This window comes from Rhinolophus sinicus, chromosome 2, assembly GCF_057876585.1.
Source record: "Rhinolophus sinicus isolate RSI-liver-muscle chromosome 2, RSI-T2T, whole genome shotgun sequence".
Taxonomy (NCBI): Eukaryota; Metazoa; Chordata; class Mammalia; order Chiroptera; family Rhinolophidae; genus Rhinolophus; species Rhinolophus sinicus.
Window position 1 is genome coordinate 63,200,229 of NC_142502.1, and position 25,776 is coordinate 63,226,004.

Consider the following 25,776-nt stretch of genomic DNA (forward strand, 5'->3'; position numbering starts at 1 on the left):
TGAGCTTGACTTAGTTTCCTATTTCCCGGTTGTTAAATCACTGTGGGAGCGATATCAGAACTATGTCCTCAATTTTAAAGGTCTTTTAAGCCTGCTTTCCCCACCCCACCGGTTCGCTCGCCTTCCTCTCCACCACTCTCTTACAGCCTGCTCTTTTTTCCTCTTTTGCTTAGTTCCTTTTAAACTCAACCCGTGTAGGGGGATTTAAATTCCAACCCGGAACTCGGAATCGCATGTCTTGAATGACGGGAGTCGTAGTTTCCGTGACTCCTCCCTAACCGCTTTTCACGCGGATTCTTCCCGGCAGTGAAAACCTACAACTCCCAGAATGCACGCTTGGGGGGTTGTCCACTGCTATGCGCACGCGCCCTGACGCCGCAGGATTTGAATCGGCGGCGTTGTTATTGACGCCATATTGGGGCCGGCGGCGGGTGGAAGAGTCGTACGGTGGAGGGGGAAGTGGCTGGACGTGTTCGCTAGGGCTCCTGACGCCGCTGCCGCCTTGCAATCTTTCCTCATCGACCGGCGCCCTCAAGCTTCGGACCCTACTCGAGTGTTTTGGGAGTCGCATTCCAGCCTCACACCTCACGGGGCTGGTATCGACTTCCGAAGGGTGCCGGTCTCAGCGCAGGAGCGCCTCAGGCACGGCGCACAGCTCGAACGGACGGCGGGGGCGGCCGGAGCCTTTCCCGGGGGGATCCGCGCCTGAGGAGGCGGAAGAGCCCCCCCGATGCGGCTGGCGTGAGCTGCTGACACCGCCCCTCCCGCTCTCGCCCGTACCGGCCCGGGCCACTGCCCCTGCCGCGGAGGCAGCGGCGGCGGCTCTCCTCTCCTCACCGGCGCTCCTCCAGTCGCCTTTCTGCTCTTGAGCCCGTCGGTGAGGCTCTCCTCGAGTCCCCTCTTCCCTCGTCCTCCCCTCCCGTCACCCTTCCCGACTCCACCCGAGCCCGGCACCTCAGCTGCCCCGGCCATGGCGTGCGGAGCCACTCTGAAAAGGACTCTGGATTTCGATCCGCTGCTGAGCCCAGCGTCCCCAAAGCGGAGACGATGTGCGCCATTGTCGGCGCCCACCTCGGCCGCCTGCTCCCCGTCGTCCGCGGCCGCGGCCACCGCCGCCTCCTTCTCGGCTGCCGCCGCCTCGCCGCAGAAATATCTCCGAATGGAGCCGTCACCCTTCGGCGACGTTTCCTCCCGCCTCACCACAGGTGGGACTCGGCCCCGCGCCCGCGGGGGTGGGCGAGAGGACGGGGGTTCCGGGGCGCCGGATGCGGCCGCTGGGGTGGGGGTGCCGGACTGGTCCTCGTTGTTAGCAAAGTAGCTCCTCCAGCCTCGGAGACACAATAGAAATGTCTTGATGTGAAGGAGGCGGGGGTCGGGAGGTGGGGTGGGTAGGGGCTGTGCCTTGCCGGGTACTGTGGGGAAGAGGACGATCCTTTTCTTTGGGCCGAATGACTGGAATTGAGTGTTTCCGTAGTCTGGAGAGCCCCAGCGGAAGTGATCAGAGAGGGCGATATTATTCATAAATTTAGGCGAGAGAAGGGTCACATTTCACTCGAATATCGATGTCTGTCTCCTCGAATCGATTGGTTGCAGCTATTAACTCTGGGAGTGGGTGGTTTGAGGCAAGGCGGCAGCCCCTCCTCCAGTTCAGACATGGCTGATTTTAGTACAGAAGGGGGTGGGGGGGGTGTGGATGGATGTCACTGGGGCGAGATCTAGGCCTGTCATTAATCACCCACAAGAACGCCACTTTGGCTGAGTCAAGACCTGTTTCCCTAGCAGGGTCAACAACAAAGAAAATGCTCTTCCCAAGTCCTGTAATGTGATCACACTATACGTCTGGACCTTGAGAAACTTGAACTTTTAACGAAAAGCAAATTCTGTTGAAAATTGGGGTTGAGCAGTTACTTTTAGTTGGAAGTGCTTTATTTCTGCCCAACAAAGTAATGGGAGAAAGCCTAGGCCTTGAGAATAATAAAGAAATTAACCCAAGATTCCAAGGGACTTCAAACTATTTTTGCTTTTCATCTTGAAACATTTTCTAAAAGTGACTGGGGAAATGCCTTTTGGCTGCTTTGTACTGTATGTGTGTGTATGCCCAGTGTATATACTCTGAAAATCCTTGTGTGCCCCTGGCACAGTCCTAGGATAGGCTTTTGTGGGCTGGTAGGATAAACCTGTTTCCTTTGTGTGTGAGCCTTTGGTAATAATATGACCTGTAGACAAAGCCTTTTCATAGCTTGATGTAGATATTTTCTTATCGTTAGCTAAAAAAAAAACAATCTGGGCAATACATACCACCCTGTAACTTCCATTTGGATTTGACTTAGTTTAGTTTTGTGTCTTTTTCAGGTCAAATTTTTAAATATCCTTCCCCAAATATATGGGGCTACCTTTCTTTTCTATTAAATATTTGATCTAACTTAAGGATATACTGTTATAAAGTTGTAGCGAGTTTGTCGTTTTAGTAAAATGGTATCATTGAAAATTGAAATGATACCATGGAATCTGTACTTAACTAATTAGGACACTTAAAAATAGCTCCAGCTAACCAGCAATAAATTTCAGTCTACCCTGTGAATTAATACAGTGTTAGGTTTAGGATTTAAAGTGTATCTCAATGCTAAAAGAGATTTGAGCATATATGATAAACCTGTCAGGGGTTATAACGTTTGTCCTCACTTTAAAGTGAACTTACTCAGAAAGAATTGTAATCCTTTGCAAATTTGTCATTTCATTGATATATTTGTAGCATTGGCTAATGCATATGGCTTCACGTTATCTCAAATTTCAGTTAAGTGGGTAGTAAAATAATTGTTTAAGCCTACTAATTCAAATTCACATTTTTCAAATTATTGCTGTGTCTGTTCTTCAAGGAGTTTTTGACATCTATTCTGGGAAGTTTGATATATCCTGAACTCTTAAAATCACTGTTAACTGATTTTTATTGAATTTGTTAAAAGTTATTTAGCTAATACAACTAATTTGAATATTAACATAAAAAGTTGACTTGAGAAAAGAAGCTAAAATTGTTAAAAGTTTTGAATTGTTTTAAAAGTTTTTAAAATTTCCTTTTAAAACTAATTTTGAATGACATTTTTCATGTAATTTGGCATTGTGTTTACATGGCCACTTTTGGACATGCTCCCGTATGGTTTTGTTATAATGTCATAATGGGAGCTGCAGTGTTGTGCAGGTTATCAAAGAGCTTCCCAGTTTTCCTGTCACCAAACTTGGGAATAATTTTTCCAGTCACCTAATTTTTAGATTTATGTCTTAACAGTGGTGATTCTTAAACTTTTCAAAAGTGAGTACCATTATATCCTTTAGCTGAAATAAGTATCTAGGTTGTAAATGGAAAGTGACTTACCAAATTGAGATTGTTACCGCGGAAACTCTTTGTTTTCCTTTCATTTCTGTGAGTTCAAATGTAATTTAAACAATGTAGAACTAAAGTCCTGAAGTGAAATTTTTTTCAGAGCATGTATATAATTTATTATTTTGTCATTGTTCTCTGGATACTTATAGTGTCTTCTGATGTGTAGATGAAGCCATGTTGTGGCTTTACTAGTAGTCTCAGGAACGTGGACATCTGTTTTAAACTCTGGTTTATTTTAGTCATCCCAGGAAGGTGATTCCAAAGTTTGACTTGATGCCTATTATTTGAATCAGTATTTTTCAAGCTGTTGCAACTTCTTACCAGGAAAAAGGAAAGCGTTGGCAGATAAAGTTTTGTTGGGACACAGCCATGCCCATTCTTTTTCTTTTCCTTTTTTTAAAGTGTTGTCTATTGCAGGCTACAACAACAAGAGTTGAGTAGTTATGATAGTAACTGTATTTTCCCAAAGCTCAAATATTTACTGTTTGGTCTTTTACAGAAAAAGTTTGCTTATGCCTGGTCTGGGGTGTCAGCAGTTTATAGTACTCATAGATGTGGAAAAGAAAAAGTGAATGATGAGGAGGAGTGTGTGTGTCGGGGGAGGGGAAGCAGTGACTGTGGTTGGGGAAATGAATGCCTCCAGCAGCTGTGTCAGCACTCATTCTGGTAAGATAGTTAAAAAGATTCAAAGGTTTCTATCCATTTGTTTTTGAAACATCTCAGAATTTTACCATTAACCAAAAGATCATTATGCCGTCCTGAAAAACAAAATTATTTTAATAAAACCAAAATACCACACAACATTACAAGAGATAGTTAAATCCAACACGTTTTTCATTATTGTGTAATGAGTGAGTGAATGAATGAATGGTGAATGTGGATCCACTTCTGTGACTGTCTTCCTGTTTGAGTTTGGTAGGCACTTTTGTACACATTGTTTGTGTCTTATTACCAGTGCCACCGTAGGAATTGGGTTTTGGATGAAGAGTTAAATTCCATTGTAGGAACTCATTGTATTTGCTGGAAACTTGCCATTAAAAATGGAAATTGCAGTTTGTGAACGGGAAAGGGTTTACAGGAACTTAGATTGTTCAATAGACATTGATGCATGCCAGCAAACAGAGACACCAGCTGGCTTAAATGAAGTATAAATGGTTCTAGGCAAACAAATGAGATTCTATTGGAGAAGGCAGCATTTCACTTCAGATGTCATTTATATTGAGCCAGAAGTGTTCTTAATATTTTGTGGTTATTTAGACAGCTGTTAAGTTGCTTCTAGTTTCTCGGTGGATTTGGCAAATAAACTGTTTTTTAATGGTCTTTGTACTTGGGATTTTAAACCTGATATTTTATTTAGCGCTATGTATGTAGCTTCAGTTATTTTATGGTTCTATGAATTATGCATTTAAGAATCCTGTAAGTTTATGGCCATTAAAAGCAGAATCCAGTTGTATTCATTATTGAGCTATTTTGTTTTGAAAGTAGAAAAATGAAGCCTAACTTGAGCACAGAAACACATCGGGTAAATATGGCTAGATCAGAGAGAAGTTAGCCCTTCTTTAGGTATAGATGCTACTCGCTACCGTTGTTGCCACAGAGACATAATATGAGATGTAAAAGAGAATAACAGGTGTCTTCAGTCCTTGAATGGCTTTATAGGAAAAAAAATATACTATGTGTTACTGAGGTAGGTCTTTCCTAAGAGTTTATTTAAATAGACCCAGGAAGACACAGTGATAGCAATGCTTTTTTGAAAGGATGAGACGAGATTCAGTGGAAGGGCCTAGTTTTCCATGTTTTTCCTATTTGAAAAGAAATTTGATAACTTTCAGAATAATAGCATGGGTTAAGTTTGGACCTCTTGGATAGTTGGTTCGTGAACCTAGAAAATGGTGTTGGGGTGGGTCTTTTCAAGCACCTATGACTAAATTAACCAACTTATGGTCCCTGCAGTCTTGGTATTTGTACTCGTACTGTTGACTCACAATATGTTCTTTATGAATACTTGAAACTATGGTTAATTTCTTGCTTTTGAGAAGACTACCTATTTTCAAAACAGTAGGTAGGTGATACACTTGCTTAAGCCTATATGAACCAGTCTGGCATCTGCAGAAGAGTTCTTCACAAATGAATTTCGTTTGAAAGATTTATCTTTAATATTGTTGCTGAGTGTAGGGAGTCTAGCACTCAGCTTACCAGTATTTCTCCACTTCTAAACACACCCGAGCAATGTGATCCATCTTGTAGCAAATAGATCGTGAACAGGAACGCCCATGGATTTTGAGGGGGTAGGTGGGTCATATGAATCTTTGTGTAGTTTGAACATGACTCCAAAGTTGTTATTATCTGCCATACCTTCTCTCTTAGTTACAATGCCTTATCACAAATAAAGTTTAAAAATGTTTATTGTATTTGTGAATTAGGTAAGCCTTGGCATTTCCCAAGGTTCTTAGAGATGATGCAGTTTTTGAAAAAACATAATTTCAATTCTACCCCTCTCATCTATGCCAATTTTTAAAGACTTTTTTTGTGACAATGTATGGTTTTTTAAATTGTGACTCAGACAAATGGGTAGTGTTAATAAATACAGCAGTTAGTTTAAGACTTCGAACAATGCTTTTCCTAAGGCACTTGAAGTATATGTCTCAGTATTCCCTGATCTTTCTGGGCAATGATGGTAAACATGGATTATGTGCATTATAAAATTTGAAATAGCCCCATTTACAAGGCTTTTACCTTTTTCAGAGATTTGCTCATTTGAAAAAACACATTTTTAAAGACTTTTAGGAGACAGTATTTTATATTATGAAGTTCTGATCTTTTATTTCTAAAAGAATTGAATTATTTTAATTTACAGCAAATTTCTCATGTGATAAGATGTTGCAGCAGCTTTATTGAGCAGGGAGATAATCCTTGAAGGTAAATTAAAATTCTACTGTATGTCAAAATCGTTAACTTTGATATTTATTTTGAGCCGTTTGATCAGAACTTTGCAGTGTGCCAGATTGTGTAGTCTTTCTTGCGATGACAGGCTTTTTTGGGGGATGGTGGTAATGGTTTTTAACATTCCAGTACTAGAAAAACAGCTCATAATATACTTGTAGTTTGTCTTGGAATATAACTTAATTTCTTCCTCCCTTTTTTTAAAAACCATAAGTCATAAGTTTTTGTCACAAGTGTCATAGGCCAGATCATCCTGAAATGTACTAGTGCTTTGCAACATTCTGATTTTATTAAAATTGTAATGTTTCTATTAATACAATTTTTGGATTTGACTTAATTTTTCATTTCTAGGTCTATGCAAGTACCTGTTTTTTCTCAACATTATTAAAAAATCTAAATACTTACTCTAGAAGTCACTTCAGCTTTTATGAACCTCATTTGAGTTCCCCATACTGTGCTGGTTAGGCAAAGACAGAAAGTCTCTCTAGAGACTGATAGAGTTGCCACTGCTAATACTTTTATTAGCTAGCTAAACTTGTATAAAAATACTGTAATCTTTATGCTTTATCAATATACCTATTTTAATTCCGTGTGGACATTTATCCACATTAGCATTATTTTCACCTTTGGCAGCTTAAATATTGAGATTGGAATACTGATTAAATTACACATTTACTACTTTTGAAACCTTCAAGAAAAAGGTTCTTTTTGGGTGAATGTTGAACTTTGTTTATCGGCTGTTTCTGAAATTGTCTCAGTCTATGATGTGTATTCTAACTTTAGTTACAATTCATTTTCATTAATGTTAATTCTTAGAAAACTCCCTCTAAAAATCAAACTAAGGAGAAAGGTGCGAGGGAGGAACCTGGAAGAGTTGATTTCCTTTCTTTTGTTTCTTTTTCTTTTTTTATTAATAAGTATTGTGGCAATGATCTAGCAATTGAAGAATAGAATATAGAGTAGAATTTGAAAGATTGCAGAAAGCCAATTTTTAAAACTTTACTGTCCCTTTTACTGTTTGCCTTTTAATTTTTATAGAGGATTGCCTTGTTCCTAATACTAAAATATAATTCTCTGGAAGAAAAACTTTTCTAAGTAGTATAATTAATTTAAAGTACAGGAGGTTTTAGGGTGCTATGACAGAACAGGGGAACCCAATAACAATCCATCCATGGCCCAACGTGAAAATAGTACATTATCAGAGGCTGACATTGTAATCAGTCCTGTATGGCAAGGCTGATCTACCAGTTTAGAATACTTCCTTACTTTCAAAACACCAGTAAAACATTCTGGTTAGATATAGATGCCTAGCCTATGTCGAGGCAATTTAGAGACTCTTGAAGCATCCCTTACGTAAATATCTGAATGTAACAAGAAGATTTCTTTTAATTATTCTGTTATAGCCAGTGATAATAGTTTCAAATTTGTAGGTAGATGAGAATTATCCTCCGATTTGGTTTCTACCTTCTTAACAGTCATAATTTGAAGTTACGTAGTATGAAGTATCAATAATACATGGTAGTAATTCACCTGTTCTAACTGGCATCCTGTTTTTTAAAAATTGGCTTTCCTTGTTGTGCTTTATTGTAACTTGAGGTACCTGTGGAATACTGGCTAGGTGTGTGTAGTATATAATACAATACAATACGTGAGAGGGGAGTAGATGTTAAGAGTTTAGGCCCTGAGCTCAGGGTTGGCTTTGCCATAATCCAGCTGTGTGACCTTTCAGAAGACATTGAAGCAGAGCTTCGTTTTCCTCCTCTATAAAATTATGCACATGGTGATAGTAGTATCGCCCTCCTAGGGTTGTTGTGATGATTGAGCTTTCCTGCCCCTGAGTACTGAAGACTGTCACAATAGGGCCATCTCAAATGTGACTTTTTACGCTGTCTAGCAATCCTGTCATTTCAGTGAATAAATACCCTTGCCTTCTACTTCTCAGAAAAAATAGAAGCCATTAAATGGCAGCTTCTTAATTTTTCCCAGCACCAAACACTGCCAACATTTGTGCCTACTTGTTTCACTTACATTAATAGTATTGAGGAAGATTAAATGAGGTAATTAAAGCACTTCACATAGGGAGGGAAGGATCCCACTTCTCTCCAAAGGAACATTATCCTCTTGACTATTTTTCTCTCTCAGCCAGACCTTTGCTTTTAGTTTTAAATATTGTTAAGCGTTGCATTATAAAGTAAGTAAAACATGCTCATTTTCCTTCAGCAGACATCCAGATTCCTCCACTTCAAAACAAATTCAAAAAGCTTTCACATAGTCTATTTGTTTCCATTTCTTGGGTTCTCAACTCACTCCTACTCTTGTATTTATGTGCCACTTGTCTAGTCACCAGTGACTTGCATAGCACACAGTGAGTCCTCATCTTGTTCACCTTTCTTACAGCACACTGAGAACCCGCTCCACCCACTCTTTTTTTTTTTAAATACTGTTTTCCCCCTTCTGTAAGAACACTTCATTCACTGGCTGCTTTCTGTCTTCATCTGACTATCAAACAAGAGTTCCTTAGTTCTAGGTTCAACTCCTATCTAGCTTAATAGCTCCCTGAGCAATCACATGCGTGCTTCTGACTTCAGTACCCCTCACAGATGACTCAATTTACATCTTTAGTTTAGACCACTCCTCTCAGTTTCGGGCCATGGGGAATTTGGACCTTTTATTGTCAGAGCTTCCCAGTAGCCCTCCCTCCAGCGCAGTAAGAATTTTTGTGAAATCTGTTGACTTTTAAATATTCACAACTAATTTACAAAATGTATGGGATAAACAAAAGATGTCTGGGCTCCCAATCAGTGCCTTCTGGTGTGAATGGTAGTCTTAATTGCTTTTTTAAAGCAGAAATAAAAATAATAATTACATAATATGAATTTGGTGTTAGGAAAAATGAATATATATATATGTTAATGTCACGTAATGAGTCTCCTGAGGTAGGTCAAATTTAAATTGATTTACAGACTATACTCCTACTAGGGAGGAGTGTGTCTACAACAGAACTACAGCCATGCAAGTGAAGGTGGGAAAATGAACTAATATTTTTGTACTTGTAATAATCTCTGCTGTTACTGCTTCTCCTCCCCTCCATTTCCTGGTATGTCCAATAATAAATAAACCAAGCACTTTTCTTTTTAATTGCCATAGTAGAGGAGTTACTGTTTTAAGCAGGGCATAGAAACTTAAATGCCCATAGTTCCAGGCAAATAATATAAATGAGTGAAGTAAATTAGGTGGGAACCAATGAATTCCAACCTTGCTACTGTCACCTGGAAACTTATTAAAAATGCAGTCTGAGGCGCCATCTCTGTCTTCATTTAAAAAAAAAAAAAAAAAAAAAAAAAAACCCAGGTGATTGACATGTGAATTTGAAGTTTAAAAGCACTTGAGAACTTAGGCCCAAAAGGTAGCAGCCACTCTTAGCTAATTTTACCATATTCAGTCCCCACCCCCAACAGCCAACAAAAACCTTACTTTTAATGTAAAATCACCCAACTTTTAAATGTTGGCCACAAATTCACACTTGTTTGTAAAAAGAGTGTTGAAGCCAAACATGTTAGCCTGTGAATCATCAGTGTGCTGTGGGGGCGGGGGGTGGTATATGTTTTGTGTATCGTAATAAATAAGTTGCTGTAGAAAACAGGCTTGTTCTTCAGCTTGATTGAAATGCCCTGGAGTCCTTCTCAGGGAGTCTGCTCTCTGTCCTTACAAACCTTACCTTGCCTTCGTGGCCGTGGTTAATTGGAATTTAACCATGAAGTCCCAGGCTGGACTTCTTGCCTTGGCACCAAATGTCTTCTGTAACATGCATGTTTTGGGTTTTGGGTGGTTCAGTTTCCCCCTTCTTCTTCCCCATTGATTGCTTTTTTGGTTCTTACTATTCTGTATTTTTCTAGCTTATAAGCAATTTGAGGATATACTTGCAGATAGTATAAAGCTAAACAGCAAAATCAACAGTGTTAACATATCCCTTTAGAATCTAGTGTAATATAAAATAGAAGCGTGAAACTTCTTGGATGTCAGGGAGGAGACACCTGCTGATTGAGTGTTGTTGGGCTCTGCGCTAGTGACTCCCATGGTGCAGCTAATTTGTAAAATTTATACTTAGACCTGCAGGATTTTAACTAATTGAGTCATTTATTTCAAATATTAGGTTGGTGCAAAAGTAATTGTGGTTTTTGCAATTATTTTAAACCGCAATTACTTTTGCACCAACCTAATAATCATTGGCTATTATAGTACTAGTGAAATAATAGAATTTGACCTATAGTGATTATAGTGTTTCTTCCTCTTCTAGGAACTAAATGAATGCTTCTTAAACAGTAAAATACTATATAATGTAAATTTAAAATCTAAGCCAGTTGCTTTTGAAGTACTGTAGATAATACCCTAATGTTTATATAATTGTGCCCAGCTATATTATGCTAATTAGGATTCATATTAATTCAAGTAGAAGGTAAAACTAGATATAAGTTCACAGTCGTGTTAGTTTGGTTTCAGGTCCCTGGTACATAGCAATAATGTTAAAGCACATTCTTTTTCCTTAGATAGCTCATGGCTAGATAGCAACATTGTCCTTAAGGTTCCTTCAAGGAGAACATAAGAACTGTTAGTTTCTGAACAGATGATTATGGGAAAATAGTCGGTTTACAGAGATTGGCCTCCATAGCAACTCTTAATTGTGTATTTTAATTTATAAAGTAGCCATGGAAATGTCAAGTATGTAGTTCAGAGCTCTAGATTTGGTCTTACTTGGAACATTTTGTTAGTTTTAGGTCTTAATGGCTACTGCAGGTTTTCTCTACTTGTGTACAGGTTTTCCATTTCATTTGTGTTCCTGCCTAGAACTGACAGACTTTGAAGATTTATTTTAACCCCATTGTTTATCTGTTGAAGTGAACTTCATTTTGTTTTTTCAAAATGATATGCCATTGAAAACTTAGCATATAAGGTGGAAAAAAGGGGTCTTATACTTAAAACTGTAATGAAACTTGATGTTTGGCCTACTAATGACATCAGTAGGAAAACAGTAAGTCTATACAGTTCTAGGCCAAAAGTTTAGTGTCACATGTCACAGATTTTTAAGACATTTTATGGACTCTAGAAAAAAAGATACTTAGTTCCTCGCCTCTCCCAATTTTGTGGTTCCCTTTAAACATATTTTTAGTTTCTTCTAAATCCATATTCCTCCTTTTGCTCTCAGTCCCATCTTAATGCTGTTTTTCTTAACATCAGCTCAGTTACGTTTTTATCCTATCAGCTGCTTTCTCCTGCTTATATTGTTGATCTTACTCATTGTATCCAGGCTTTCTAAGTAATCATTGGCAACTAAGAAGAGTAAAACAGTTTGGAAGTAGGCTTAATATTGTGTCAAGCCAGGCCTTTTCTTTTCACATTTACCTAGATTTTTGGTTGTTTTGTTTTTTTAGTATCCCAAAGGAGTAAATGCTGGCTCATTGATAATCTGTTAAAGAATAGTTTTATTCTCCTCAATCTCAGTGGCATTTACTAGATTTGGGAATGAAAATGCCATTAGTCATAGAACTTGCTAGTAATGATTGTCACTTAGCACAGTACAGTGGAAAAGTCTTGGCAGTATTCTGTGGTAAAAGTGATGTAGTTTTTAGGATTTTGAAAAGTGATATACAACCATTTGTGGTGTAGATTATCATGCAGATAACCACATATTTTGCTGCAAATTTGGGTCTGTGCTTTGTAAGTATGAAGGCTGCATGATTAAAACTGAAATGTGCAACTGATCATATAAATGAAGCTTTGGTTTTTTCTTTAATGGACCATAACTTGTGTAGGTAACACAATGTCAGATGTTTCATATACTGGGAATAAAATGTCACTTGCTAGTTTGATAAGAGATGGCTTGATTTAAGTATTTTAAGACTAACTTTGTAGATGGATGGAAGGCCTTTAGCTGGTATGGAAACAGCTTCAGTCAGGCAAGTATCTAGGTTGAGCTTAAAATGTGAGTTATGGTATTGAATTGAATCTTGGGAAATTTCTTGAGTTACAGCTTCAAAACTGCTTATACCTCTGCACTGAGATAAATTGAGCTTGAGGCTTCCAGTTAGCTGTTTGCTACTTGTGCTGCTGAGATCTTGGTCAAGTTGAATTGGACCAGTCACTGCATGACAGTGTTGATCGTGTATCTCCACTATTAGAGCATTTGAGGGCACAGTGAGGCTTAGATGACATAGTTGCATCATATTCGATGTAAAAAGCAGTGCAGGCAATAGCACGCGAAATTCTTCAGCTCTGACTGAGAATACCAAGTGCTGGCAAAGATGTGGAGCAGCTGGAACATTCATTGCTGGTGGGAATGCAAACTGGTATAATTACTCTGGAAAGTGGTTTGGCAATTTAGAGTAAAGCCATGCATGCACCATATTATCAGGCTGTCCAGTTCTACTCATAGGTATTTACCCAAGAGAATTGAAAATTTGGCCACCCATAGACTTGTACTTGAATATTCATAATAGCCCCAAATTGGAAACAATCCATTAAAGGAGAATGGATAAGTTCATGAGTATTTCACACATAATGGAATAATCATTAATAAAAAGGAATGACTGATTCATGCAATAATATCATGTATGAATCTCAAGCATTTTGCTGAGTGAAAGAAATCAGACACAAAAGTCTATACACTCTTTATGATTCCATTTATATGAAATTTTAGAAGAATCAAAACTATAGTTACAATAGATGAGTAGCAGTGGCAGTGGTGAATAGGAGCATGAGAGAACTTTTTAGGGTAATAAAGTTATTTATTATGGCTGTGGTGGTTCCAAGATTATGTATGCACTTGTCAGACCTCATTGAAGTATACATTTAAATTGGTGGATTCATTTGTAAATTACGTCTTACAATTCCTTAGCTTTTTGTGATGCCTCTTATTGTATGGTTTATGAAGCTAAATTTTTAAAAAATTTAATCAATGGTAGGCTAGGTATTTTTTGCGACTATTAAAAGAACACATTAAATTTGTTACAACTATTCTTTTGGTACATCTTAGTTGTGCTTTGGTTGATTTTGTGAAGCAAAAGGAAAACTAAAATAACCGAAGAACAGTTGTGTGGCGATCTAAGAATCAGGTCATACAGAAGATGCTACAGTCAGCTTACTCTGCTAGTACATTTGAAGTTTCTGGTTGTGAATAAACTTTAGGATGCTTTGAGTGATCAGGGTGATGGTAGCTTGGAGCAGAAAGTGATGAATGAAGATTGCTGTCTGTCAGAGATCAAACCATCATTACTTTGAAACCTTTTAGAATATTGCTACTGAAAGTTCTTTTATTAAATAATAAGAATATGTGAGCTTGTCAAGGTTGGTATGGGATGTTGCACTAGTTTTATTGGACACCTCTGTGAATCTTAGGAAACCTATTTCTATCAAGGAGCTTAACTGTTCAATAGACAGCCGTTTTATTTCACACCAGTAACTTTGTTTCTAAATTACAAACTATTTCAAATGAATAGAAAGAAATGGCACATAACTTTTTTTTTTTTTTTAAAGATTTTATTGGGGAAGGGGAACAGGACTTTATTGAGGAACAGTGTGTACTTCCAGGACTTTTTTCCAAGTCAAGTTGTTGTCCTTTCAGTCTTAGTTGTGGAGGGCACAGCTCAGCTCCAGGTCCAGTTGCCCAGTTGCTAGTTGCAGGGAGCACAGCCCACCATCACTTGTGGGAGTCGAAGTGGCAACCTTGTGGTTGAGAGGATGCGCTCCAACCAACTGAGCCATCTGGGAGCTCAGCGGCAGCTCAGCTCAAGGTGCCATGTTCAACCTTAGTTGCAGGGGCGGAGCCCACCATCCCTTGTGGGAATCAAATCGAACTGGCAACCTTGTGGTCGAGAGCCCACTGGCCCATGTGGGAATCGAACCGGCAGCCTTCGGAGTTAGGAGCATGGAGCGCTAACCACCTGAGCCACCGGGCCAGCCCTGAAAATAACTTTAAACAAATGTGTTAACATTCTGAAAAATATTAACTATAGCTAAAGCATCCCTCACAAAACCAACCTGAAAGTTAATCATTCCAATGTGTGATTTTTGTGCTTAAGATGCACACTCATGTATATGTAAACAGGCTTATTTACACATAGTATTTATATTTACATAAATGGAATCATAAATGGGTGTATCTTTTGCCATTTTTCTTTCCCTTTTTTTTCCAGTTAAAATAATGAAATGGCATAAATCAAAATGTTTAAGGGACTGATTGATGATGTCCCCTTAGAGCCTCTGTGTCTCAAAAGCCCTAAAGTTCTTCTTGCTAGGGAAACAACATAAAGTGAGAAAAGAGACATGAGAAATAAATATATACGTAAGAAAACCACCAGTATTAATTTTTAAAAAAGGATTGTTCTCACATAAATCTTTAGCCTTCAATTGAGTTTTTTTAGTTCATTTTTAAATTAATGCATCATTGTAGAATTGTTAAAATTACACTCCATTATATTTATGAATCATTTTATTGCCTGTTAGTTGCCACCATAACTTTAAATTTTTGTTAAATTAAACTTTGGATTGGGATTGTTAACTTCTTAGGGTGTACAGTCAGTCCTCACTTCATGTCACCGATAGGTTCTACAACATTACACAAAATGATGTATAATGAAACCAGTTTCACCATAGTCTAATTGGTATAAACAAGGGTTTAAGTTCCTGTAGCATCTCATCACTGTTACAAGGAACCTCAGGGAGGGATTTCCTGGAGAAGCTAAATGGTAACTGTTTTGAATTAAAAATCTTTCTAAAATGAATCACACTGGCCTAAAGGATGTGCTCAATAATTTTACCCGATTCCATGATTGTGGTTGAAGATAATGGATCTGTGGTGTAGTGGTTCTTCCTGAGTCCCTGTAATGTAGCAACCACTTTACATGGGTTTGTACCCCCAAGATTCCGAACAAAACTTTACTGTTAATGCTGTAATATTCATAGGTTCTGTTTATCTTAATATTAATGGTTATGACCATTTAATGTATAATTTTTTAGTTCCCATCTGTTCTGTCATTTTGTTGACCTGCAGTCACTTTTCACTGGCATGTGCTTGTATATACATAGCCCTCCCCACTTCTAATTATTAGGTTGGTGCAAAAGAAATTGTGGTTTAAAAGGTTAACAATTGCAAAAACCGCAGTTACTTTTGCACCAACCTAATATTTATGGTCTAGGAAAAGCCTGTTAGTTTAATAGTTCTATATGTGGTGAATAAATGACCTTTGAGTTTGTGACTGTTAAAGAACCTAAGTTGTATGTTTTAGTTCACAGATTCCCCTTATTTTTACATGGGGTGAAAAAACTTATTTTTTTGCTAATCCGTGCTCAAAAAGAATGGTATTGTGGAATAGCTGAATCTCAGGTCGTGTGTATGTGCTGTTTCTAAATGAGTGCCCACTATTAATGCTGAAATTTATCCCTCCCAGAACATCAGTTTTCTGGATATTATTTGAAGAGAGTATTTTCAGTAGATTGGTTCTACTAAATAATTGTTGGAAACCCCACCTTTTTTTTGTTTAAACTTGAAAGTTTTATCTTGCCAAATTTTAACTTTTTTCTTAGAACAAATTCTGTACAACATAAAACAAGAGTATAAACGCATGCAGAAGAGAAGACATTTAGAAGCTAGTTTCCAACAGACGGATCCATGTTGTACTTCTGATGCACAGCCACATGCATTTCTCCTCAGTGGACCAGCTTCACCAGGTAACAATAAACTAAGTGAAAGGAAATGTTATTTAGTATGGGAACAGGTAATCCTTTATTCAGTCAAGCTCCTATTTCTCTGCTTGATTTTTTTTTAAACACTTAATACAAATAATGCATGATCTCTTAAAAATATGGTACAAAATAAGTAATTGCTGTCTGGATTCTCACTACTGAAAGACAGCCACGTGTATATAAAATCCCCTAAGTGGACTTTCCTTAAGTGCTATGATATGCATCCTCCATTAAAAAAAAAAGTAACAGTACACCGTGTGCTTGTCTGTTAGGTATACATGTACCTTGCCATGGCTGAATACTATGCCATTTTATGGATTTCTAATAACTATGTAACCATTAGATTCACACTATTTACAAAAATGTCCCTGTGCATATACCCTCATGCACTTGTCCTGTTAGGATTCCTAAAAATGGATTCTTTGAGAGTATGTTGTTTTTACCTACCTTTTGTGGGAGGGAGTAATTTGCAAATATACTTTTAAAAAAACGGGCAGGAAAGTGAGGGCTATTTGAACTGAAGGGGAAGTAAAGTTTCTTGCTGGAAAAGAGCCATCAGAAGTACTCTTACCTTTAGTAAAGTTCTCAGCAAAAGTTTGTTTTGTGACAGTAGTTGCCTACAGGGATGGGAAAACTTGCCAGAATGAAAAAAAAAAAAAAAGCCAAAAACAAACATGCAAAGGCTATAAAACAGTGAAATAAAGTTAGATTAGGAGACATGAACTTGTTCAAAACTAAATTCTACAGTACTCCTGCCGATTTGGGAGGCCAGGTATACCGTATTCGCCGTGTATAATGGGCACCCACATTTCTGGCCCAAACTTTCAGGAAAGAAATCTTTCATTTTATCTTTTAATTCAAATTTTTATTTGTTTACATTTAGGTACTTCTTTTTTGCATTATAAAGGAATTTTAGCATTTATTTTTCAACATATTGTGGTACAAGAAATTTTATATAACAAATTACAAAACACAAGCACAGATACAAGGTACAAGAAATGTTATGTACCTGTAACAAATTTACAACATTTATGCATCGTAGAAGGCCAAGAACTCTTCGTAATTACAAATAGTCGTAAGTTCAACAAAACCGATGATCATATTCTAGGGTATTATTTTGCATACAGATATTGTTACTGATTCTGGAGTTATACTTTTAACTCATAAGTATAAATAAAAGAATTAAAAACATTTATATAGATACGGAATTAGTACTACCCACATACAATGTGCATCCTTGTTTTTCCCTCACAAATTTAGGCAAAAAGTACATATTATACACGGCAAAATACAGTAAGTGGGTGAAAGAAATGTAAGGGGAAGTAAAGGTAGACTAGACTATATCAGCAGGAAATGAAGATCATTATCCATTGGTCAGTTTATTTCTTAGAAGATCAATTAACTGGTAGCCTCAATGAAGCTGGGAATTTGAAAGTAAATAAAAGATAGCCTTAGTGGTAGTTATGGACTACTTTGGCTGGTAATAAAGCTCCGGTATACCCTATTCTTGTGATAATCACAGCTCTAACCAGCATAGTTAGTTAACTGGTCCCAGCCACGGCAGGTTATAAAGAGCAGGTGAAAAGACTAATTAGGGCTGCAGCAGAGACAGACACACAAAGCAGGAATGTGTGCAGCAATGGCTGTCATAATGGATGGCTATCCTAATCCCGAGTTCTCAAAAAGATATATTTCAGGTGTTTTGAGAAAGGAAGAATGTTTTTGGGAAATCGAATGCCTTAAGTAATACTTTAAGAAGAATGCATTTTGAAGAAATATTTTATATTTAGTATCATCTGATAATACCAAGTGGCTGTTAGATTAATAATCTCTGGACTCTGAAGGACTCTAAAACCACAAAATACTGAGTATTATGGGATATATTCTCAGTATTTATTTTTACAAAGTGGACTCCTGACTAGTATCCCTAATAAAAAAACAAAAACTTTAAGTTTGTTTATAAAGGAAATATAAAGGAAAAAGTCTGAAAGGGAGTGGAGAAAACTACAAAATACAAACAAACATAAAGTTTTTGTTTTTATTTTGTAGTTTTCTCCACTCCCTTTCAGACTTTTTCCTTTATATTTGATTGTATACATCTTGCTATGTTTTTCCAGTCACAAGCAAAAGATGCAAATGCCACCTCCTGTGTTAGAAGACACTTGCTAGGATAGCTCTAAATCAGGTGCCTCTTGTTGCTGTTCATGTTACACAGGGACTTCCTCTGAAACATCCTCACCGTTAAAAAAAGAGCAGCCCTTATTCACCCTACGGCAGGTTGGGATGATCTGTGAACGTTTGTTGAAAGAACGTGAAGAGAAAGTTCGAGAAGAGTATGAAGAAATACTGAACACAAAACTTGCAGGTATGAGATTATCTCTAGTCCCCCAGAAACTCACCGTAAGAAATGCCTTATTTCCCACGCATACTTCATGTCATTTAAATTACTTTCTGTACACTGGTACAATATTTTTTCCAAGAACCAGAGAATTTCAGTTCACGAAAGGAAATGAACATTTATGTAGCTCACTCATGGCCCTCTTTAGTGACCTCAAGACATAGTATTTGTTAGCCATGTAGATCAGCAGCAGTATTATTAGTGAACTAGATTTTTCTTTTGATGTCCCTGTGCTAAAAACTTGACTTTTTGACTGTTTACCTCAGTTTGGTTGGATATTTGGATTTTGTGTTTCATAACTTTGCCATAAGTCTAGAAACTTGAAATAACCTAACTGGCACTATGTACATCACTTGAGTGTATCAAGTCTTATTTCAAAAAAATTTTTTAGTAAAATTTGGTAACTTAATTGCAGTAAATAAAATTTGTTATGTATGGCAACTTAATCAGAATTCCCCTCCAGATTTTTATGGCACAGATTTTACTGGATATCAATACTGTATAAGTTGTTTGATTCTTAAGAGTTAAATCAAAGTGCTAATATAAGCAAGAGAATTTGTTTAGTTATATGTAACATCTTCTGTGGCATCTGATTACGTTTTAGGTGTATGTTTTTGGGTGTGTCATTTTTTTAGCTTTTGGTGTCTTATTTCCTCTCATTGCAATAAATTGCCTTTCATAGACCACTTATAATAAACTTTCAGAGTAGAAAGATACCTTTTCTCCTCCAAGCCTTTTATTTTCAATAGATTAAGAAATAATCCCCATGCAGCCTATGAGGTGGTGTGATTTTGACTAAAATGTTGGTTTCCATTTGATATACTATTATTGTGTGATAAGTGCCAGCTTAGAATTGTTTCACTATACGTGTTGTATTTTTCCGAGCTTATCTGGCTCTTATTTTATTAGAGGGCATTTTGCAAGTCATATAATTGACATGTACCTTTTATTTCTAGAACAATATGATGCATTTGTGAAGTTTACACATGATCAAATAATGCGACGATATGGAGAACAGCCTGCTAGTTGTAAGTATTGTATATATGAACTGAAAACAAGACAATCTTTTAAGGAGAAGACATTTACTATAATATATAATTATCTTCATACCCAAGAAGAAAATTAAACAAAACGAGGAAATAGGCAGCAAAGTTTACTAAGGCTTATTTTTGGTTACTTAAATACGTAGGGCAGTATTAGGGATAAAGATCTGGTATGTGTTTGAATTTTGAACTGGACTTTGCACTAATTTTCCTTTTCTCCCCCTTTAGATGTTTCATGAATCACATTTTCTGCATTTGTGGGCTGCCTTGTTCCTTGTTGAGTTGTTGCAAGAGGTCCCAATTATGACACGCAGCAATGCCAACACCCCCCTGTGAATACAGGTTATTTCAAGCTTTTGTCAGTGGCAACCACTCTTAGGCAGCAACTGGTTTTGGAAATTTCCCTGATGTCAGTACAACCTGGATGTGGACCTTTGCTACCTGTATTAATACCAGTGGCCTCATTTGCTGTATCATTACAATTTGGCTTCTTATATTAATATGTTTGAAAAGGATTAAAGCTGGTATTCTAAGAACATGCCCTTCACTGGTTGTGTAAATAAAACTGTAGAATGACACTTCAGATGAAGTTAGTGTGATTTTAATTGTGCACTACAACCAAGATGTAACCAGTTATTAATAATTTAGAATGTAATCCCAGGACATTATCAAGCAAATAGCCTACAGTGCTTCCTGTGAAATAGTGGAGGAGGGCATTTCTGTATTCCAGGACTTCTTGGGGTTTCAGAATGGGTTTATATGATTTCTCTCTCTCTTCTTCTCTCTCTCCTTCTCTTTCTCTGTAGTTTTTATTTATTCTATCAGTCTTTTTAACAAATGTTTATTGCTGCATTTTTCCCCCCTGTGTATCATTGTTTTACTGCCCTTGTAGTACTGGAATTTAGTTGGAAGAATAAAACATTTACTTCTAACCTGCTTGTTTTTTAATATACAGATGGGTAGTATTTGAATAAAGCCAGTGTTTTAAATGTGAGCATTTTCTAGTAATCAATGAAGTTAATTTTCTAATAAGGTTTAAAAATCAATCTTTTCATTTACCAAATCTAAGGAAGTGCTATTTTCAAAACCTGAATCTGATTCCAAATTGCTTCTCTTTTGATTGCATAATACAATGTTATATAACTGATCAATTTTAACAGCTGTGGAATTTTTACCTCAAATATCAGTAGAATACAAGTTTGTTTGTTTTTTAAGGACGATAGATACATAAAAGCACGTTTAACTCTCTTTCAATACATGCTTTTCAAACATAGCTTTCCTATAATGAAGTGAGCACAAATGCTTCAATGAATTCTTTTGTTGAGTTCTATCTAGTAGTATATTTCCACTAATTAAACCAATCATAAATATATTGGGATATATATATATATATATATATATATGAAACCTAATTTGTGGAAGAAAGAAAAGTGATTTTTCCTTTTTAACTTTGGTGATTATAGCTCAATTATTTGTTTAAAACAAGGCCAAAAAGAGGTATAGGGCTTTCATAAACTCCTCAAATAATTATGTGCCCAGTTAAGTGTTTGAGAAACACTTGTATAACACAGGGTGGCCATAAATAAGGTGGATAATTCTACCTGGTTTTAATGGCCTAAAACAGATTCTCAACCTCAACACTGCTGACAATTGGAGCCAGATTTTCCTGGCTGTGGAGCTGTCCTGTGCAGTGTGGGAGGCTCAGCAGCATCTCTGGCCTCTACCACTAGGTGCCAGTAGCACCTCCCCCCCCCACCCCCCCCATTTGTGACAACTAAATGTACCTCCAGATACTGCCAAATGGGAGGAAACAGTCCTCAGCTGAGAACTACTGGTATAGTGGGATAGCATTTTTAGTAGAATGCAAGTAGTAAGTTGAAGTATGAAGGAGTGGGTGTAGAGGGAAATGTAAGTACATTTTACCCCTTCTGAACCCCCAGTAAAGGTTTAATAATGAACATTCTTTTAAATGAGCATGTGTGAATATTCACATTTAAATTTATAAAAGAACTGGTTTTTATACAAGGTACACTAACAGGGAAACCAGTCTGAATGGAGCCACAGGCACACCTTAGAGACATTGTGGGTTCCGTTCCAGAGCACTGCAATAAAGTATCACAATAAAAGTGAGTCACATAAATTTTTTGATTTCCCAGTGCATATAAAAGTTACATTTACACTATACTGTAGTCTATTTAGTGTAAAATAGTACTGTCTAAAATAATACACATGCCTTAATATTAAAATACTGTATTGCTAAAAAATGCTAATCATCTGGGCCTTCGTGAGTTCTCATTTTGCTGCTGACAGAGGGTCTTGCCTCCATGTTGGTGAAAACGCAGGATCTGGGAAGTGCAATAAAGCAAAGCACAATAAAACAAGGTATGCCTGTAATATAGTTTTAATTCTAGGTTCAACTTTGATCAAGACTTTCCTCCACAGCCAAATTTCTTATCACCTTACCAAAAAGTCCTAGCTATGGGCTACTCACTGATTTTAAGGAGTGTGTGAGGTAATTCCAGAAAAAAAGAATGTGGGTAACTTCTTGGATTTAATTATAATTAGATGTACTCAATAGTTGATGACTCTAGTCCAAATACTAACCACCCATGACCTTAGTAAGGAAGATTGTATTAGCTGCCTAAGGGATTCTGAATTCCCAAACATCCCTAGAATTGATTTTAATAAACAGTTGTCATTCTTTTACTAAAAGACAAGTGCTGGTATGGTACAGCCCTTCGGTTACTGTGATGTGTTCAATAAACCCCTGATTAACAAGGGCACATTGCCAGGTGTAATTCTTTGTATTTTTGAGAAAAAATAAGCATAGGCAATCTGAGAAAAATGTATTGGAGGTTTAAAGTATCAAAACCATCTTTGGCCAATGGCAAGAACTTACATCCCTATAGAAAATGGTTTCCAAATGACACATTTATTGCATCAGCAATATTAACGAGAACTTTTAGGAAAGATCTCAGGTTCTACCCCAGAGACTGCTTTAGAAGATGGGGGAAGGGAAGACTGTTGGAATCTGTTTAATTTGCTCCTTAGGTGATCCAAGGAGCTAGGGTTGGAAGTGATTGTCACTGGGTTCTCCTACTCCCTTCAAAATTACACAGTAATTGGTGTTAATAAGTGAATATTTGCTAAGGACCTAACAGCCTGTCCCAGTCTACTAAGACATGGCACCAGCAATTCTCTGTCCCTACATTTGCCCTAGGTAAGGAAAATTAGATCCAAATCCTCGTCTCATTCAAAGACAGTTCCAGTAGTCCTCTCTCCTGCAACCATTTTCTTTCTACTAGTTCATTCCCATAAGCATAATAAACATGCTATTAAAAATCTTTTTGTCCTATAATCTCCCTCTACCATGTTTCCCCAAAAATAAGACCTAGCCGGACAATCAGCTCCAATGCGTCTTTTGGAGCAAAAATTAATATAAGACCCGGTCTTACATTAATTTTTGCTCCAAAAGACGCATTACATTACAGCTGACTGTCTGGCTAGGTCTTATTTTGGGGGAAACGGTAGGCTCCATTACTGTTTTTCTGCTCTATAATAACCTTTAGCGCAAACTCAAGAATTTTCTAAACTTCCAATCTCCCCCACCTTTTTTACACTAACTTTAATCAGGAAATCTTTAAAACAGAAAAGTTGAAAGAACAGTCCAATGATCCACTTAGTTACTATACCATACTTGCTTTATGTGTATATATTTAACTGTTTCAAACAACATATACAAGCTGCAGCTCCTAAAAATGAGATGGTTCTATATATCTTAGGTACCATTATCCTACTTAAAACAATACTTCCCTAATTTAACATCCAGTCCATATCAGATTTTTCCCAAAATGTCTTGGAGCAGAAATGAGTACTATTAAATCAACTGCAAATAATCTATATTCCTGGATAAGAGAATGTATTACATTTACACACTATGTTCAGGAACAAAGTAATGATATGAAAATTACAGTGATAATGTGAAGTTTTAGTTATAACGTTAAGCATGTTATTTGTTGGACTGTAAAGTACTCCAAAGATGTTTTGATACATTCCTGTTGGGTTTAGCAGTCTGCTTTCTGGTTAAACATCACACAGGGATTACGAATTTCTTCCTCTCCAAAAGTCTTCCTCTAGTGACACGAAAGTACGACGGTCTCTTAAGTGTGGTTCTTCTGGCTTCATTCATTTGCTTTCTAGCAGCCTCCCCACGTTAGCCTTGCCACATGGTCAGTCTTCTGTTTGGTAGGTTTTATAAATCCTAAAAGTTCTAGTTCAGAAACAGCTCTAATAAACCGAGCACTGGAGGCTAGCTAAGGAAATTGGCCATGTTGTAGTTTGACAAAAAGGGGTTCAAATCTCAACATTAAAACATTACTTGGTAAACTGAAATATAGGTCAAATATACGCTAAACTACATCCCTTACTGGAAAATGTTAAATGTAATTAGAATTCACTGTTAAGACACAAATAGAAAAGTGCTTAATGCTCATCTAATTCTAAGTTTTCTAGTATGAAAATCCCCCCCCCTTCTAAAACTACATTAATAAATAACCTTACAGAAATAGAGAATTCAATAATGACAGTTTTGCATATTTTTGGTGAATTCTGTAATGTCTTTGATACGTTTTAGACCAAATATTTTAGATTAAATTCAGAATAAATATTTAGAAAGGAATTATTCTGGGATGGTATGATTAATATTAACAAGTAATAAAGTTGGTTGGTGCATGCTCTATAAATCTAATGTAGATCTGGGGAAATTATAAACATTCTGTATATATTCTTAGACATTATAGAAATGGTTTTTAAAGGATACTGGATAATTTCATTTGTTTCTTCTGAGGTCATAGAATTTGCATCCATTTGTTCAGCAGCTGTCACAACTGTTGCAAAAGCCTTTTGAGAGACAAGACAGAAGAAAATAAAAATCTCCACCATTGCCCGAGATCTTTAATTGCACTTGATGGCTCTGTATGAACCCAGGTCAAGAACTGCTGCTGCTGCTAACTGGCACATTTTAAAAAATTAAACACCAAATTTCAGATTCTCAAAACTACACTGATGATCACTTTAAATCAAGTACACATTAAATGGTAACAGCATGGTTTCTGAATAGCCTTATTTTCAGAGAATTAAGAAATGTGCTGAGAAAACTAAACTAGTCAGAGCTGAACAGTAAAGGATGCTCTATCCTATACTCCCCAACCTCCAATACCCCAGGAAAATGCCTGTTTTTCTTGGAAGCAGTCAATTATGAATATTTTTAAATGATGAAAAAACATCTGTCAAAAGGGCCTTGTTCAACAGAGTTAACTTTGTAATATTGTGAGGGAAAGAAGACTTACTAATCATAAAGAAGAACAGTTGTCCAGTGCCTTGCCAAGTATTCTTTGTACTTCCGGATTGCTAAATCTATTGTGCAGTTATTCCAATGTTTTTATGCAATAAGGGAAATGCTAGTTAATACACTTTTTTATTCTGTAGAATAACAGAACTGACCTACACTGTTAGCTTTTGCTGTTAACGGGGGGTAGATCCCATACTTGTTCTGACCTGGCAGGAACACAGCACTGGCTGGTTTGAGGCGTGTGGGGTTAGAATGCAAGGCCTGGGAGGGGTTGTGGAGCAGTTTTGCTGCTTTTCTGGAGGACATAAAGTATGAGGTGATTTATGTTTTCCAAACAAAAGACAAGACTTGAAATAAACATGAGTTCCAAAGTACCAAAAGTACTTTTAAAGACATGGCAGGAAAGTTGTCATGGATGGTAGACAAATACACAGCTTGCTCTTTTCCCCGACCTACCTCTGACCAGTCCACAAGGTTGATGAGCCGGCTGCACTCTAGGTGCAATTTATATGCTATGCAGATGTCGGGGGCGACATTGGGAATGCAGCCTTCTTCACTTTTCAGTGCTTCATTCTAAAAATAACAGTAAACTAAGATGAGTACCTTTGAGGAAAATGATAAGGAACAAAACCAGACATTAATAAACCCCCTAACCTAAACTTAATAAGCCAGTAACAGGAGTCTGGTTTCCTTTATTTAGTGAGGTGCATTTACTCTCCAGCAGTTAGCTAGTAGTGCTTGTTTAGGATCAGGTCTTGGTCACAATCCCCCTAGCTCCTCATCACTGGAATACTCCCAGGATCAGAAGACAAGCATAGTTCTCATTTTAATCAAACTATTAATTTCTTTTTCATTTTAATCATAACATTAATTTCTGAGACCGTAATGCATTTCTGGTTTCCATAAAAAGTTTATGGAATTCTTT

General features: G+C 37.2%; 2 protein-coding genes across 4 annotated transcripts in view; one reads left to right on the plus strand and one right to left on the minus strand.

Annotated features, from left to right (window-relative positions):
- The first annotated feature begins 406 nt into the window (after nt 1-406).
- AKIRIN2 (akirin 2) lies at nt 407-20,495 on the plus strand. Its single transcript, XM_019743280.3, has 5 exons — nt 407-1,205; nt 15,902-16,045; nt 18,276-18,425; nt 19,415-19,486; nt 19,730-20,495. The coding sequence occupies exons 1-5, from the start codon at nt 971-973 to the stop codon at nt 19,738-19,740; spliced, it is 612 nt and encodes a 203-aa protein (XP_019598839.1). The 5' UTR covers nt 407-970; the 3' UTR covers nt 19,741-20,495.
- A 1,917-nt stretch (nt 20,496-22,412) lies between these two features.
- The window catches only part of ORC3 (origin recognition complex subunit 3), a 48,678-nt gene continuing 45,314 nt past the window's right edge, over nt 22,413-25,776 (minus strand). For all 3 annotated transcript variants that reach the window (XM_074333280.2, XM_019743293.3, XM_019743295.3), the window contains exons 18-20: nt 25,308-25,424; nt 24,321-24,400; nt 22,413-23,803 (exon numbers count right to left, since the gene is read on the minus strand). In XM_074333280.2, the coding sequence (XP_074189381.2) occupies nt 23,698-23,803; nt 24,321-24,400; nt 25,308-25,424 (303 nt within the window). In that variant the 3' untranslated portion in view covers nt 22,413-23,697. The remainder of the gene's footprint in view (nt 23,804-24,320; nt 24,401-25,307; nt 25,425-25,776) is intronic.